Source organism: Polypterus senegalus, chromosome 4, assembly GCF_016835505.1.
Source record: "Polypterus senegalus isolate Bchr_013 chromosome 4, ASM1683550v1, whole genome shotgun sequence".
NCBI classification, from domain to species: Eukaryota; Metazoa; Chordata; class Cladistia; order Polypteriformes; family Polypteridae; genus Polypterus; species Polypterus senegalus.
Genome location: NC_053157.1, coordinates 124,509,457 through 124,527,669, shown reverse-complemented (window position 1 = coordinate 124,527,669; position 18,213 = coordinate 124,509,457). Strand labels below are relative to the sequence as shown.

The following is an 18,213-nucleotide window of genomic DNA, read 5'->3' as shown; positions in this document are numbered from 1 at the left end:
AATCTTTGTGATTAAATTAATGCAACTCCCTACTTAAAATGATACAGCAACATTTTTAAATTAGTTGGTAAATTTGTGTAGCAGATATACTAAACTCAGTCTACCAGCTTAACTGCTCTCTCTTCATAAATCTAGTGTGGAAGTTCATAGGAGATTGTTCACTTAAATGCAAGATCAATTCAGCCATTGCCAATAATTGCCAATAAGCCTTCAGAGATTCCCATAGAAAGACACTTAAAATGCATGGAGTGGAATTCATGTTAAGAGTGGGAAAGAGCTTCAAGAAATCAGGGTTTTTTACACACAAAATGTCATAGAAATCTGAAACATTCCGCCAAGTCTATAGTTCATTTAGTTGACAAATGCAAACTCTGTAGCATTGTAAGTTGAATTCTATGACATAGATTCAGACTTCACGATATTAGGTGGTGCTGAAGCTAATCTTAATTTTGCAAAAGATTATGAATGATGCACTGTATTTTACATAAATACCTCAAGGTTTTTAGGCCATGACTGTGTGTTAGAAGGCAGCACTCTGTTTGAAACATCAGGCTGGTTCTGTTTAATTCAAATAAAAATATTTTTCATTGCTCTTATTTCAGTCCTTTGTGCAAGCTTGATCAAAGGAGTCACAATGTCTAACAAAACGTATTATTTGAGAAATTACATATAAGTCATAAAAAGAATTATTTTTTAAATCATCTTTCATAAAGCACAACTGAACATGACCATACATACATAAAATGCAAAGTCACCCAATCCAGTTATAGACCATAATCACTTTAGGAGGAAATACAAATTATTAAAAATGCAAATCGACAAAACTGCTTATAGCTAACTAGCCAAAATACTCAATATTGCATGATGACAAATAAACTGTGAATTCAACATAGCTAAACACAACCCACAATTAGACAAAAAGACATACTCTTAGATAAAAGCTGTGATCATGTGAGAAAATCAAACTTCTCATCCAAATTAGTTGAGAAGAAATTTATGTATCCGTTTTCTTAGATGAGATCCTGCTTTGGTTGGTACAAAAGTCTGTGCACACTGATGATGTTGTCCTCCCATTAGCCCCAGGAATGTTGATCTGCTCAGGTCCCCAAAACATTCTGTCAGTGCTTTTAGAAAAGAGAAAATCAAAAATTTCAGAAATGTCAGCTATTGCATGACGAGAGCAGCAATAAGCCATGGAATTAAAGAACAGGTTTAAGTAACACCTAATTAAGCAACCAGTCGGAGTGAAATTGGTTGGAGTTTGAGACCCTGACTTAGTTGGACTTCTGTTGGCACACACACTTCACATTTCATTTCTGTTTGGGTGCCATTTAAGGAAACAAATGAAGCAATTCAGAGCAATGATAAAGAATTCAGGGAACAAATCTTAAAAAACAAGACCATTAAAATGAAAGGAAAAGAAGTAAATTAGCAGCCAAAATTGGTCACCAATTCAGAAAAAGGTTAGAATGAAAACCTGCAGCCACTGCGGCCCTCCAGGATTCCAGACCACTGCCCTAGGCTATGTGCCTTGATACTAGAGAGAAATGTACAGTATATTCCATGAGCAGTATAGTCATCTGCCTCGCTATCAGCACTTCAATGTTGAATTAAAATAAAAATAAAAAAAAGTTAATGCTTTTGATCATGATGTGTCCGCCAATAACTGTTGACTCAGCCTATCATGGTTTAGCATACATTTTGATTTAGCTGACTGGTATGTAATTACTGTATATTACTTAATATGTAACAGCTTATTGATGGCTTGTCTGTTGTTTATTTGTAATTTGCAAATTGTTTTCCTCGCCTCCTTTTTTTTATATAAGGTGTGGCAGAACAGTAATGAGACTGATTTTTTATTTACCAAAGTTTTTATTTTTTTCAAACATCAATGCTATCCCCTTCAAAGTAGTTCCCTTGGGCAGCTACACACCGATGGGGACGTTGTTCCCACTGTTGGAAGTCTTCAACCGGTATGGTCTTCAGCATGTCCGTTACACTCTTTTGGATGTTTTCTAAAGTCGAAATGACGTCCTTTGAGGACATTTTTCAGTTTAGGAAAAAGGAAAAAGTCACACGGACTGAGGTCAGGTGAATAAGGGGGCTGGGGAACCACAGGAATGCCTTTTGAGGTCATAAATTCTGTTATGGAGAGGGCAGTTTTTCGGCACCATTTTGGCACAGACCTTTCGCATGTGCAAATGTTTAGTCAAAATTTGATGAACGGTAAATCTGTTCAAATTTAATTGTTCACTCAACATTCTTAATGTTAAACGACGGTCTGATCTCACAAGAGTGTTCACATGTTCGATTTTTTCATTGGTTTTCGAAGTTGAAGTCCTCCCGGAACGGTGTTTATCTTCAATATGTTTTCTGCCTTCCAAAAATGATTTGTGCCAGCGAAAAACTTGAGCTCGGGATAAAGAATGTTCCCCATAGGCCTGTTTTAACTTTACAAACGTCACACTTGCCGTTTAATGGCACAACGTTGTTCCAAATTCCGCTGTTCCATTTTGCGTGACGCACAACCAAAAACACAACTTCGCTAATAGCAGTCACAAAAATCACGTAGTTAACGGAAGGAGTTGAAACTCGCACTGAGCTATGGGAGGGTACTGATACACGTGCTCTATCAAGGACAACAGCGCAGCGTTGCCAGATCGCTTGCAGTGTTGCCAGTCTCATTACTTTTCTGCCACACCAAAATCATTTCTTGGTTGTATTAATTGTCAACCTATCATATGCTTACAGAGAGAAAGTTCAGCACCAGCAGCTTCAAACAGCATGACGGAGATGGATGCTATCTTCAAAAACCCAAGAAAAAAAAAATGGAAATGCAGACAGTGACCACCACCAGCAGCAGCCTCAAGATCAACAGGATGAGAAGCAACAGTTCGACAGCCAACCTGATGGCCAAAAAGAGAGTAATCCGTATGTTAATTGTCATTGTGATCCTGTTCTTCATTTGCTGGACCCCTTTATTCAGCGCCAATGCCTGGAAAGCCTTTGATCGGAATTCTGCTGGCAGACTGCTCTCAGGAGCACCCATTTCATTCATCCAGCTGCTCTCTTACACTTCAGCCTGTGTGAACCCCATTATTTACTGCTTTATGAACAAACGTTTTCGAATGGGCTTCTTGGCTACATTCACCTGTTGCAAGAAAGGCCATGCCCTTTCACGGGACGTCGATGACGAGGGAGGAAATACAGGTGCCAGTCTTTCCAGGTACAGATATAGTAACATAAGTATATCAGGCCTGGCCTGAAGAGTCACTGTTCAGTGGTGTGCTAAAATCACTGTTTCATGTGTAAGGTTTTATATTGCATGAGTAAGAATTCTCTGTATTTAATGAGTTTACATTTATTTTCTAGTTAAACCACATTATGTTGAATCTGAGTGATTGAGATCCCCAGTTACTACTCCATCTTTATTTTTTATAGTGAAGTGACAAGCTTGCAAACAAGCGAGTAAGATACCAGTAAAGAATTAAATAAAAATTATTCAGTACAGTAAAATACAGCAAATACAAAAACATAGTGCTGAAAGATACCAGGGCAAGCTTGGAAGTATACTTGAAAACATGATGAACAGAAGCTGCCAAAATGTGGTTTTGTGACTGACTTTCTGCTTTAGGGTGTGGAGGACTGCTCTGCTAGAATGGGAGCAACCAGATGAGGTGGATTGCAATGTAGCTGTGATGCCACAGGGTGCTTCCCACACTTGGCCTGTCCCACTTAGAGAATACCCGGAACATGCTAAAGGGATTAAATCTTTCATTTGGCCAGGGAGCGAATAGCTACTTCCCAGGAGGAGCTGGAAACCATTACCATGGATAGGTTTCAGCTCAAACCTCTTGAGAACAAATGGATTAAAAGTAAAAAGTGAAATATCTGATGGAGCTGTGCAGGTTCCAGCCAAAAATTAACTAAAACCTGGCACTTCAGCAGCATTTCTATGTAATGTTCATCTGGATAGATTAGCTCAAAATATTTGAGTGGCGTTCAGCATATAGTACATGTGAAGACACATACTGTACATTAGCAAAAGGACACAGACATTAATACCATTAGTGATATATCTTACTGCAGAGTTCAGATTCTTTCCTTAATCGTTCCTCTTTGGACCAATACAGTGAGTAAGTTAAAATCCAAAACATGACATTCTAAATGAAATCAATATACAGACAACAATACAAAGAGTGTCAGACAGAGTGATGATTATGAAGCTGGAAATTGGAGTTGTGATGATGAATGCTGTTAGTGCATATGCACCGCAAGTTGGGTGTGCATTGGGTGAGAAAGGAGATTTTTGGAGTGAGTTGGATGAAGTGACGAAGTACCCAAGGGAAAGAAATTGGTGATTGGAGCGGATTTCAATGGGCATGTTGGTGAAGGGAACAGTGAAGATGAGGAGGTGATGGGTAGGTATGGTGTCAAGAAGAGGAATTAAGAAGGTCAGAGGATAGTGGATTTTGCCAAACGGATGGATGTGGCTGTGGTGAATATGTATTTTAAGAAGAGGGAGGAACATAGGGTGACATACAAGAGTGGAGGAAGATGCACACAGGTAGCTTACATCATATGCAGAAGAGTTGATATGAAGGAGATTAAAGACTGCAAAGTGGTGGCAGGGGAAAGCAGCATAGGATGGTGGTCTGTAGGATGACGTTGGAGATCAAGAAGAGGAAGAGAGTGAGGGCAGAGCTAAGGATCAAGTGGTGGAAGTTAAAAAAGGAAGACTGCATGGTTGAGTTTAGGGAGGAGGTGAGATAGGCACTGGGTGGCAGTGAAGAGTTACCAGACAGCTGGGAAACTACAGCAGATGTAGTAAGGGTGACAGCAAGAAGGGTGGTTGGCGTGACATCTGGAAAGAGGAATGAGGAAATACAGGAGAGTATACAGAGGAAGAGGATGGCAAAGAAGAAGTGGGATAGTCAGAGAGATGCAGAAAGTAGACAAGAGTACAAGGAGATTAGGCGCAAGGTGAAGAGAGAGGTGGCAAAGGCTAAAGAAAAGGCATATGATGAGTTGTATGAGAGGACGGACACTAAGGAGGGAGAAAAGGACCTGTACTGATTGGCTAGACAGAGGGACCGAGCTGGGAAAGATGTGCAATAGGTTAGGGTGATAAAGGATAAAGATGGAAATTTATTCACAAGCGAGGAGAGTGTGTTGAGCAGATGGAAAGTGTACTTTGAGAGGCTGATGAATGAAGAGAATGAGAGAGAGAAGAGGTTGGATGATGTGGGCATAGTGAATCAGGAAGTGCAATGGATTAGCAAGGAGGAAGTAAGGACAGCTATGAAGATGATGTAAAATCGAAGGGTCGTTGGTCCAGATGCCATACCTATGGAGGTGTTTAGGAGAGATGGCAGTGGAGTTTTTAACCAGATTGTTTAATGGAATCTTGGAAAGTGAGAGGATGCCTGAGGAGTGGAGAAGATGTGTACTGGTGCCGATATTTAAGAATAAGGGCGATGTGCAGGACTGCAGTAACTACAGGGGAATAAAATTGATGAGCCACAGTATGAAGTTATGGAAAAGAGTAGTGGAAGCTAGGTTAAGTAGTGAGGTGACGATTAGTGAGCAGCAGTATGGTTTCATGCCAAGAAAGAGCACCACAGATGCAGTGTTTGCTCTGAGGATGTTGATGGAGAAATTTAGAGAAGACCAGAAAGAGTTGCATTGCATCTTTGTGGACCTGGAGAAAGCATATGACAGGGCTCCTCGAGAGGAGCTGTGGTATTGTATGAGGAAGTCGGGAGTGGCAGAGAAGTACATAAGGGTTGTACAGGGTATGTACGAGGGAAGTGTGACAGTGGTAAGGTCTGCAGTAGGAGCGACAGATGCATTCAACGTGGAGGTGGGATTACATCAGGGATCAGCTCTGAGCCCTTTCTTATTTGCAATAGTGATGGACAGGTTGACAGACAAGATTAGACAAGAGTCCCAGTAGACTATGATGTTTGCTGATGACATTGTGATCTGTAGCAATAGTAGGGAGCAGGTTGAGGAGACCCTGGAGAGGTAGAGATATGCTCTAGAGAGGAGAGGAATGAAGGTCAGTAGGAACAAGACAGAATACATGTGTGTAAATGAGAGTGAGGTCAGTGGGATGCTGAGGATGCAGGGAGTAGAGTTGGCGAAGGTGGATGAGTTTAAATACTTAGGATCAACAGTACAGAATAATGGGGATTGTGGAAGAGAGGTGAAAAAGAGAGTTCAGGCAGGGTGGAATGGGTGGAGAAGAGTGTCAGGAGTAATTTGTGACAGACGGTTATCAGCAAGAGTGAAAGGGAAGGTCCACAGGATGGTTGTCAAACCAGCTGTGTTATATGGGTTGGAGACGGTGGCACTGACCAGAAAGCAGGAGACAGAGCTGGAGGTAGCAGAGTTAAAATGCTAAGATTTGCATTGGGTGTGACAAGGATGTATAGGATTAGAAATGAGTACATTAGAGGGTCAGGTCAAGTTGGACGGTTGGGAGACAAAGTCAGAGAGGCGAGATTGCATTGGTTTGGACATGTGCAGAGGAGAGATGCTGGGTATATTGGGAGAAGGATGCTAAGGATAGAGCTGCCAGGGAAGAGGAAAAGAGGAAGGCCTAAGCAAAGGTTTATGGATGTGGTGAGAGAGGACATGCAGCTAAAACCACAATATCTTAGCTTCAACGTCATTAAGAGTTTGATTAGAAGTTAAAGGACAACAAATGTTTTATTACACTTTGGAATTATTGTGTTACTAAAGGGTGCCTCTGACCATTGTAAAGGCTGTGCTGAAAATGGCTTCCACCACTAGCAATGCGTCATAACATGCTCATGAAAAACAGACCTTAGCTCTTGTGTTTTGACAATCACCTTGTTGACTTATGAGGTCTTCTTTCCTGAATGGTGCAAATGGACCCAGTAGTTCAGCACTTTTTCACCAACTGTGCTTTTCTCAGGAGCAACCACAGTGTGTATACTTGATGGAGCCAGTAAAAATAGCTCAACAATAAAATATGCTCTTCCAATGAATACAACGTCTTCTCTCCAGATACTGTAAAAGAAACAATAAAGCAAACTACTGGCAGACCCATAGCTACATTTGCTGCTGCTAAAAACAGGGCTGGATGTCTTACTATGTGCAGGGCTATTTTTTTGAGTTGGGTCTAACTGTAGCCCGTGGTACCAATGACTTAGGTCATGTAATACTCTTTGAGTCAGATAACCGTCAGAAAACCCTAATCTTAATCGTAGTGTAACCGGGCCTGTGATGGCCATTTCGTGATGTTGGGGTGTTACGTGACTGACCTCATAGGTATTGCAAGCTGCAGTTACACTTTGTTGACATTTTCATTAGCCAAACTGTATAATAAATGGTACAAGCAGCACATTAACTTGTTTCACTCCTCAGCAGACTGCATATAATAAGCTCATTGTTGAGGAGGTAATGGTGCCTTAAAAGCTTGAATATGTGACAACAGATTTTTTTTATTGTGAGATGGAAGAAATAAATGAAGTGACAGAGCAGGTAGCACAGCTCCAGAGTCTTGAGCTTGAATCGTTGCGCTGTCTGTGTGTAGTTTACATACTCTCAACTTTTTCTCCCACATCCTAAAATCATTAACAGTAATTTTTTTCTCTGTTCGAACATTATTTGTTAAAACTTACAAAACTATGAACATGAGCTGATGATATACCAGTCAATACCCAGCACACTGTTTTCACTGTTTCAAACAGTGTGGACATTGTGATTGCAGACAAGCATAACATTTCCCTGCAGTTGACTGGCACCTCATCCAGTGCTCGCTCTCAGTTTGTGCCAATTACTGCCTTAGGTAGGCTTGGACAACCTGTGGCTATGAATCTGACTTAAGCAGGTTAAAAAATGGATGGATTGACAGTTAGTGAAGGCAAGTAGTGAAATCATCATCAGTTTCTAAATAAAGGTTTTGTAAGGAGAAAGTAGAGCAGAGCAAGGCCAAAAGAAAAAGCTCAAGCCGGCTGCTGTGTTATACGATACCCACCCTAATGCTATGTTAGACAGTCAGAGACCCCACTTCATCAACTTGAGCAGAAAAGTTCTCCTGTGACTTAACTGGATACACTTCCTCCAGCTAATGAATTGGAGACCATGGCTCACAGCTAGCTGCTCCATGACAAAACATAAAACATAGAGGGGTGAGACATTGAGTGATTTCACACCATCGACAAGGCGCAAAGATTAAAAAAGTTGGGACTGTTGTCCCTTGTGTCCTTGTTTAAGTAGAGTGTGTGCTCCTCTATCCTTGATTCAGAGACATACAATCTATGACAAACAGCCAGCCCTTACATTATACAGCACATTTCTAGAGGGAAACCCATCCCAAGTTTTTCCATTTGGCATATAGGTGGTGGAACTGACTTGGTTGTGGGTATGCGTAGAATCCATGGTAAGAAATGAACTGGTGATTATGTGATTTAAAGTTGAAAGTCTTATTCGCAGGGCCATTTTGTTAAGTCTACCTCCAAGTCTGCCTTTCCCTGAGCCCTGAAAATAAAAATACTATACATTTATTTCCTCCAGCCTAAACATATGCTTTTATAGGAACACATTGAGATGAATGTTGATAGCTACCTTTTCATAAAACAATGTTAATGTATGAGCTAATCATTAATCGGCAAGATACCTGAATCCACAAAGCAAACTACAGTAATCCCCTGTACATATAGTCATTATCTACGGCAATAAGAGCCATACATAATATTTACTTGTCATGTTAACATGAACTCTCAATTAAAAAAAAAAAAACTGAGAACAGACCTGCAATCTAAAAGGTTTGAAATTGATCCAAGTGTCTGTTCTAATATTTGTGGGAGAAACAAAACTCACATTGTGGGATAAGGTATTGAGAAAATGTGGAGTCAGTTTAAACAAGAGAATTCATCTCCATCTATAAAATAAGCCACTGCTGAGGAGAATGGCAGACAATGAATGCCTCGATGACCTCATTTTGCTATACCCCATATGAAGAACAGGGTTGAATCAAGAATTAGAATTGATCTCGTCTTGATCCCTGCACTACAATTCCATCTGCTTTCGTGCAAGGCAGAATAGTCTTTTAATCTGCACCACATGTAGAACAAATACCCTTATTGTAGCTATTTAAATTAACATAATGTGTCCACGTTGTTTCTGGGAATAGTGAATATGATATTAACTGCAGGACCATTAGGAGTCTTAAGAAGAAGTGCAGCATCAACGACATCCCTCGCTTCATTTTTAACACTGTAATGGTTACCTTTACTGTATAATAACAGTGAAGTCTCAGTTACCTAATAAACCACGGAAGAGCACCACTTGTTAAGGCTGTGAACTAAATGGCACAGAACTGCTGTCAAATATTGGGATTTTAATTTGGGGGCTGTTTTAAGGGGCATATTACTCTAAATATTTTGTTCAAAAAATAATGCAGTGAAAGTCAGATGAAATCTGAATGCATCGAATACTAAACTTAAATCGACCAAATACCGGTAAGCATTTTTTTAATTAGAATTACTTTCCTTTTTCTACCTATAATTAATGCAAGACGGGCATATTAGCAGCAATGCTGTTTTATCACTACAGGATTTGTGTAAATTGTAGAGAGAGGAGTGCTGCTTGGATTAAATAATCACCAGAATAAACAAATGTCCAGGACTAGATAATATTTACCCTCAAGTTCTTAAGGAAGCTAGCGAGTACATATATAAACACTTGATATATATTTTTAGAAAGTCACTGCGCACTGGGGAGATTTCAAAAGATTAGAAAATTGCAAATATTATCTCGTTGTAGAAAGAATGTTGACCAGGCAGATCCAAATAACTATAGGCCAGTAAGCTTAACATGCATCACAGGAAAATTAATTGAAGAAATTATTAAGGATAAGATTGAGCAACACATGGCAAGAATAGGAGTTTTACTGAACAGTCAGCATGGGTTCAGACGAGGGAGGTCATGTTTTACTAACATGTTGGAATTCTATGAGGTGGCAACAAAAAGATACAATCAAACTGGAGCTTATGATCTTTATCTTCACTTTTTAGAAAGCATTTGATAAGGTGCCACGTGACAGGTTGGGCATCAAACTAAAAGAAGTGGGAGTTCAGGATGAAGTTTTTAGATGGGTGCAGAATTGGCTCAGACACGGGAAGCAGAGAGGGTTATGGTATGAGGAACCTCATCAGAATCAGTTGAAGTAAAGAGTGGTGTTCCTCAGGGATCATGGCTAGACTCCCTGTGGTTTGTAATATAGATAAATGATTTGGATAGGAATACAAGCAACAAACTGATTAAGTTACCAGATAATACCAAACTAGGTGGATTGGCAGATAATCTAGAATCCATTGAAACACTACAGAAGAGCTTAGACATCATACAGGCTTGGGCAGATGAAATTTAATGTAAGTAAATGTAAAGAAATATAGTGCTCTCCACAATTATTGGAGAAGCTCATTCAAAGAAAAACAAAGCCCTCATCAAGAAATAAATATCTATATATATAATTCACTAAGGCAAGACACCCATGGAAAACACGCCGGAAGGGGCGTGGATTCACTAAGCTGCCGACAAGTAAGACACCTATGGCGCATGCAGGTAGGAGCCACGCCCACCAACTCCAAGACCATTGGATATGTTGACAACTCACATAGCCACACCCACGAATTCGGACGCGACGACACAGAAAGAACAGCGTCATTTATATTTGTCTGTCGTGGAGGCCTCATGTACTTCCGAGCGACGTTGACTGTTCATAGAGGCATGTTTCTCGCAGAGGTGAGTCGCCATATGCAGCGTGTAAAACGGTTTGCAAGGGGTATCCCATGGGATCCTTAAAACAATCCTTTACAACTGAGGTTAAAACACAATGAAGTAAGCAGTCTTTAAAAACCAACTTTTCGTTTGGACGCACAACCTTGTGCACCATAGCAAACTGTTTTACACGCTACATACAGCAATTCGCATCCGCTGCAAGCATGCGTCTTCTTCACTCAAGGACAATTATATGTTGCTCTCTCCAGAGTTCCATCTTTTCATTCACTTTCTGTTGTATCCTCAAACCCTCCCTTTTTAGACAACTGTGCCTTTCCAGAAGTGTTCAACCATCAATAAATAATTATGCGGCGTTTGTTATGCCGCGGGTTCGCTACTGTGTTGTATTTTGCTCTCTCCAGAGTTCCATCTTTTCATTCACTTTCTGTTGTGTTCTCACACCAACTCGTTTTAGACAACCGTGTCTCTCCAGAAGTGTTTAGCATTCAATAAATAATTATGCATGAGATTGAGCGTGTGTCTAGGCGATTGTGTGTTGGTTCGTTCCGTGCATTGTTACAATGTTGCTTTTCTTGCTGATTTATTACATTACCGATTTTTCAAATGTTAATTTTCTCCCTGTGCTTAAAAATCATTAAAAAACCGGCCTAATTATGCGGCGTATGGCACACCGAGGGTTGGCTAGTTTTTAATAAAAACACATGTGCCACAATTGTTGGCAATCTTGGAAACATGTTTCCTATTTATATTGGACATTGTTATGTTGACTGGAGTGTATAGGAGCTCTCCATCTGAAATCAATGACTTCACGATTAACTGGGATACAAATGTGAGAAGACATAGGATCAAATTTCCTTAGACGGACATCAACATGGCAAAGAAAAGAGAGCACTCAAATGAGGGAGAAATGTGTTACCCTTCATAACTCAGGGAGTGGTTATAAAAAAAGAGCTACTCGCCTGAAAATGTCCATTTCTACAGTTAGGGCAATAATAATAATAAAGTGGTCATGAACTGGAACAGTAACAAACTTGCCTGGAAGTGGACCCAAGTTTATTTTGCTCCCACATACAGTGAGACAGATGGTAATAGAAGCAGTAATATCTCCAAGGATCACTGTTGGAGAATTGCAAGAAAAAGTAAGATCCTGGGGTGTCCAGAACCACCATCAGATAGCATCTCCATGCCAACAGATTATTTGGAAGGTATGCCAGAAAGAAGCCTTTTCTTTCAGTTATCCACAAACGTAGGGGCCTGGAGTCTATAAAGTGTTACTACAACTTTCACTGGAACCATGTTCTATGGTCTGATGAAACAAAAATTGAACTGTTTGGCAATAAACACACAATGTGGGTTTGGTGTAAAAAGAAGGATGGCTGTAATGAAAAGAACCTTGTCCCAGCTGTGAAGTATGGTGGAGGTTCTGTGATGTTGTGGGGCTGTTTTTCCTCCAAAGGCCCTGGAAACATTGTTAGGGTACATGCCATCATGGATTCCATAAAATATCAGGAGATTTTAAATCAAAACCTGGCTGCCTCCACCAGGAAACTAAAACTGGGTTGTCATTGGATCTTCTAGCAGGATAATGATCCGAAATACAGTACATGTCCAAATCAAGCCTGCAATGGTTAGCTGACCACAAAATCAATGTTCTGCCATGGTCATCTCAGTCCCCTGACCTGAACCCTATTGAAAACCTGAGTAGAGAGTTGAAGAGGAGAGTACACAGGAGATGGGCCTAGGACTCTGGATGATCTGGAGAGATTATGTAAAGAAGAATGGCCTCCGATGCCATGCTCTGTATTCTAGAACCTTATAAAAGGTCACAATAGAAGACTCGGTGCTGTTATATTGGCAAAGGGAGGTTGTACAAAGTATTAAATGCAGGGATTCCAACAACTGTGGCAAATGTTTTTTTTGTTAAAAAATATTTATTTTTTGATGAGGGCTTTGCTTTTCTTTGGATTAACTTGTCTCAATTAAAAGTCCGATGTTCCTCAATTTGTCAGTTCAAGATGACGGTCCTTCAGCAAACAGCAACTTTTTTCTAACCCTTCTTTGTAATTTTTACAAGGGGTGCCAATAATAGTGGAGGGCAATGTACATATAGGAAGCAAAAACGTTAGGTCTGAATACACAATGGGAAGTCTGAAAGTACAACTTATGAGAAGGATTTAGGAGATATAGTGGCCTTGCCACGATCAACCTCCGAACACTGCTGCCAAGCCATTAGAAAGGCTTAACAGAATGTTAGGTTATATAGTGCCTCGATGTGTGGAGCAAGTCCAAGGAGGTTATGCTCAAAGCTTTATAACGCACTGGCGAGGCCTCATCTGGAGTACTGCATACAGTGTTGATCTCCAGGCTACAAAAAGGACATAGCAGCACTAGAAAAAGTCCAGAGAAGAGCTACTAGGCTGATTCCAGGGCCCTTCCAGGGTGAGTTATGAGGAAAGACTGATGGAGTTGAATCTTTTCAGTTTAAGTAAAACAAGATTAAGAGGTGACATGATTGAAATGTTTAAAATGATGAGGAGAATTAGTCCAATGGATCGAGACTGTTATTTTAAAATTAGTTCATCAACAACAGAGGGACACAACTGGAAGCCGGTTTAGGGTAAATTTCATTCAGACATTGTGACGTTTTTCTTCCCCATAGAAAACCATAGACACTTGGAATAAGTTACCAAGTAGTGTTGTAGACAGTAGGACTTTAGGGACCCACAAAACTAGACTTGAATTCATTTTGGAGCATTCAAGTGGATAGGATTGGCAGGCTTTGCTGGGCGTAATGTCCTGTACTTGTTTTTATTTTAAGCTACCCAATCAGAGCATGTATTACATATTAACTAAAACTCCTCAATGCTATAAGATGTGCTTCCCGCGCGGTGCTTGTTTGCTTCTCTCTATCTTTCTCACTCTCTCTGCCTGACGGAGGGGGTGTGAGCAGAGGGGCTGTTTGCACAGAGGACACGGACGCTCTTCTACAAAATGCCGCTTTATCGCGGTGCTTCTGCATACTTAAAAGCACGTATTGATTTTTTTGATTGTTTGCTTTTCTTAGCGAGCGCTCTCTCTGACATTATCTGCTCTTCACGGTGCTCCTTTGAAGATAAGATATGTTTGCATTCTTTTAATTGTGAGAAAGAACTGCCATCTCTGTCTTGTAATGAAGCACAGTTTAAACTTTTGACTAAAGGGTGTTATTTCATGTCTAGAGGGCTCTAATAATGTTAACAGTGTGGGAGAGTTTATAAGGGCTTAAAATATATAAAAATAATCATACAAACGTATGGTTTCTACTTCGCGGATTTTCACCTATTGCGGGGTCTGGAACGCAACCCCCGCGATCGAGGAGGGATTACTGTATTGTTAAATAGTTATTTACAGAATAGTGCACATCCTAAACAGTAAACTAAAGCCACGTGGGAGACACATTTTGAAATGAAGACAGGATTCTTGCCCAATGAATAGCACTATATTGGGAGGGTGACTAGCTAAAGAGGCAAGAGATATTAAAGACACCAAGAAATATAGGATGAAATCAGGGCATAGAGTTAAACCAAGGGTTGCACTCTAACGTGCTATGTCTTGTACATATTTGTGAAAGTGCAAGCTGATTATGTTACTTTATAATCAGGATGACTGAAGCTGCTTGCATACTAATTCAGATTCTTTCACATTAAAACATATCAGCATGGGCTTTAGGCGTTTAAGCCACACCATTTACTGTGAGGCCTCTTGCACTGCCTGCAGTTTCACCTCTACACCAGAGAGTTTGCTCACTAGGGCAAAGGAGCAGAGGCAGTTGTAGATTACACCGTTGCTAGAATTATAATACAGTAAACCCTCGTTTATCGCGGTTAATCTGTTCCAGACTCTTCTGCGATAAATGAATTTCCGCGAAGTAGGATTCTTTATTTATAAATCTAATATTTTCACAGTTAGAGCATAGAAAACCTGTTTACGACCTTCTAAATACGTTTTTTAACATTATTAGAGCCCACTAGATATGAAATAACACCCTTTAGTCTGAAGTTTAAACTGTGCTCCATTAAAGGACAGAGATGACAGTTCTTTCTCACAATTAAAAGAATGCAAACATATCTTCTCTCAAAGGAGTGAGCTCGTCAGGAGCAGAGAATTTCAGAGAGAGAGAAAAAAGTAAACAATCAAAAATCAGTAGGGCTGTTGGGCTTTTAAGTATGCGAAGCACCGCGATAAAGCGGCCACAAGGAAGGGAGCAATGTGAAGGTAGTCTTTCAGCATTTTTGAGAGGTGCTTCCGTATCCTCTAGGTAAACAACAACAACTTTTATTTATATAGCACATTTTCATACAAACAGTAGCTATAGAAATAGAAAAATAAAAGACACAGTAAGAAAATAAAATTAACATTAATTAACATAGAATAAGAGTAAGGTCCAATGGCCAGGGTGGATAGAAAAAACAAAACAAAAACTCCAGACGGCTGGAGAAAAAAATAAAATCTGTAGGGATTCCAGACCATTAGACCGCACAGTCCCCTCTGGGCATTCTACCTAACATAAATGAAATGGTCCTCTTTGGATTTAGGGGTCTCACGGAAGGACTTGATGATGATGGTCACGTAGACTTCTGGCTTTTAGTCCATCCATCATTGTTGGAGCATCATGATGATTTACCACAAAGAAACTGGAAAAAGAAACAGAAAAGAGAGTAGGGGTCAGTACGGATTTTAGAGCCACCATGAATAGTTATTATGAAGAATTGAACATACAGAGTATCAGGATTAAGTTAAATTAAGTTAAATTAAAGTTATAAAAAGGCCATGTTAAAGTAATATGTTTAAAAGTGTTTTAAAGTGCTCTACTGTATTAGCCTGGTGAATTCCTATTGGCAGGCTATTCCAGATTTTAGGTGCATAGCAGCAGAAGGCCGCCTCTGTGCAAACAGCCCCTCTGCTCACACCCCCTCCATCAGAAGCAGAGAATGTCAGAGAGACAGAGTAAAGCAAACAATCAAAAGTCAATAGGTGCTGTTGGAGCTTTTAAGTATGCGAAGCACCGCGCAAGAAGCATATCGTATATCATTGAGGAGTTTTATTTAATACGTAACACGTGCTCTGATTGGGTAGCTTCTCTGCCATCCGCCAATAGTATCCCTTGTATGAAATCAACTGGGCAAACCAACTGAGGAAGTATAAATTAAAAGACCCATTGTCCACAGAAATCCGCAAACCAGCGAAAAATCCGTGATATATATTTAGATATGCTTACATTTAAAATCCGCGATCGAGAAAAGCTGCGAAAGTCGAAGCGCGATATAGCGAGGGATCACTGTACTCATCTTCTTTTCTTGAGTCCAAGTAGGTGGGTGGTGCTGTCTATTCAGATGAAGAATTTATTTTATTGTGTGGCAGAGATTTCCTTAGGTTGGCTTAGGCAAAGGAATGATCAGAAAATAACACTGGGTCTGCCATACATGAAAACCCACACAATAATTTGTCTAAGCCAACACACAAACCAAAAAACAAAGTCAGAAAGTCAAAACCAGAAGTTCTCGGATACATTTTTTAATGAACAGAAGTTTGGTCATAACATTCGGACACAAGCATGCTGACATCAAGTGCTACACGGGGTATAGTGCATTGCCCAGCAGTATGCCAGAATCACAACCACAGAAAGGAAGCACCCACTGAAAAACACGGATGTGAGGGTTGTATTTTAAAAAATGAATAATACTCTGAAGGAAGCAAGACAAAACAAACCCGACTAAAAACTTCCCAGCAGGCTTAGCTTAGACTGATGTTGTAGCTTGTTTTTTAGCTTCTTTCAGTGCAGCATCACACAAGTCTCATTCTTCACAGAAACTGTCTTTGAAACCTCTGTTAAAACCCAGAAAGGAGGATGGCACATTGTGCTTATGCTGTGTTCATGTGCTTCACACAGACAGAAAAAAAAAGTTTTCCAAGTCAGAAATGCCACTTGCACACCCTGTGATATCAATGCTACGACAATTTGGGAGAAAACATGCACCCCAGATAATTGTATAAAATAAAAATATAGAACCTAGTCAGCCAGAAATGCAGATTTAATACTTTTACTCTTTTCTTGAAATACATACAGTTTATTTTTAATTACTTTGTTTGCAGACCAAATAACAAATCAACAGCAACCTGTCTAATGGGAAATTCATGAGAATGCACTGAAGTTGAAAAGTGAAACATCATAATGCAAAGCTTTGATTACTTTGAGAGCACGTAAATGCAGCGTTATTAAATCCTTGGAGGCATTTTCAGATTAGTTGTGATGTATTATAACATACAGCTAGTTAAATGATCATTTATACATGCTTGCATATTGCAAGGTGTGGATCTGAGCTGCGAGGCAGCATATATAGCTATTGTGCCACACCATCTTAAGTACCATTTAAAAAGAAAAATGCATAGCTTTGTTAATAACAGTATGGCATTATATGTGTTGAGCCAGACAGCCTTAAGCACATCATGGTGTCTAGAAGCAAACGCAATTTTATATCAAAGGTGCAGAGATGTGTTAAACTGATTGATGGATATTCTAGTTGAATTTGGAGATAGAGAGAGTCTCAGAATTATAATCATGTAGGAGTGCCTACTGCTTTTTTAATTTCAAATCTTCTTACTTCAAGTTTGAAAGTTAGAAAAATGAAAGCACACAGTTTCTTTAAATCATGTTCAAAGTCTGAAATAAAAGTTGAGGACTACAAGCTCCATTTATTTAAATCTGGGGACATATGAGGAGGAGGGAGAGGTGGCAACAAGAACACAATTAACTGAATTGCCAATAACTCGATTAAATAAACAAATAGTCAGTTATGTATGGCCTGCAAAAGCAGAGTGCCCTCATAGCATCTCACCACATACACATAGACGCCAAGAACTATATATATATTGAAGAGAAAAAAAAAGGCACACAGAGCACAAAGGGAAAATGAAAAAGTACAACGGACAGCAAATAAAAAACCTCAGCTCCTGCAGACCATTCTCGGTGTGGCTCACCCGCTTGTCCTCCTCAAAATTTCCACGCCACACTGTCGTCCTCCAGGGAGCCTTCTTCTTTGGTTACTCCCGCCAACCTGCCCACAGACCTAGGTCACTTTCAGGGTGAAGGATGGCCCACTTAGGCTATAGAGACACAGGACTCCTGGCCCCACAGAGTGATTTAGTTTTTAAAGACCAGATTTCCAAGGCAGTACACCCCTGCTGTCCATCACGATTAAGGGGCCAGCATTGCCCAGTCTTCTCTGTCTTTTCCCACTCTACATTTGTCTGTGTCTATACCTCCACAGTGACTGTGTTGGTCTCAAATTGCAAGTCCACCTAGCCACCTTAACTCTTTATCTACAAGTAGAAAGGACAAGACCTCTGGCATCTTAAGGGCACCAGCTAGCTAATCTCTTGTGCCTCCTCACTAGGCAT

The 18,213-nt window shown here is 40.1% G+C and overlaps 1 protein-coding gene across 2 annotated transcripts in view; it reads left to right on the top strand.

Annotated features, from left to right (window-relative positions):
* cckar (cholecystokinin A receptor) overlaps window positions 1-18,213 on the top strand; it is a 103,237-nt gene that overhangs the window by 82,080 nt on the left and 2,944 nt on the right. For both annotated transcript variants that reach the window (XM_039751258.1, XM_039751259.1), the window contains exon 5: window positions 2,752-3,226. In XM_039751258.1, the coding sequence (XP_039607192.1) occupies window positions 2,752-3,226 (475 nt within the window). The remainder of the gene's footprint in view (window positions 1-2,751; window positions 3,227-18,213) is intronic.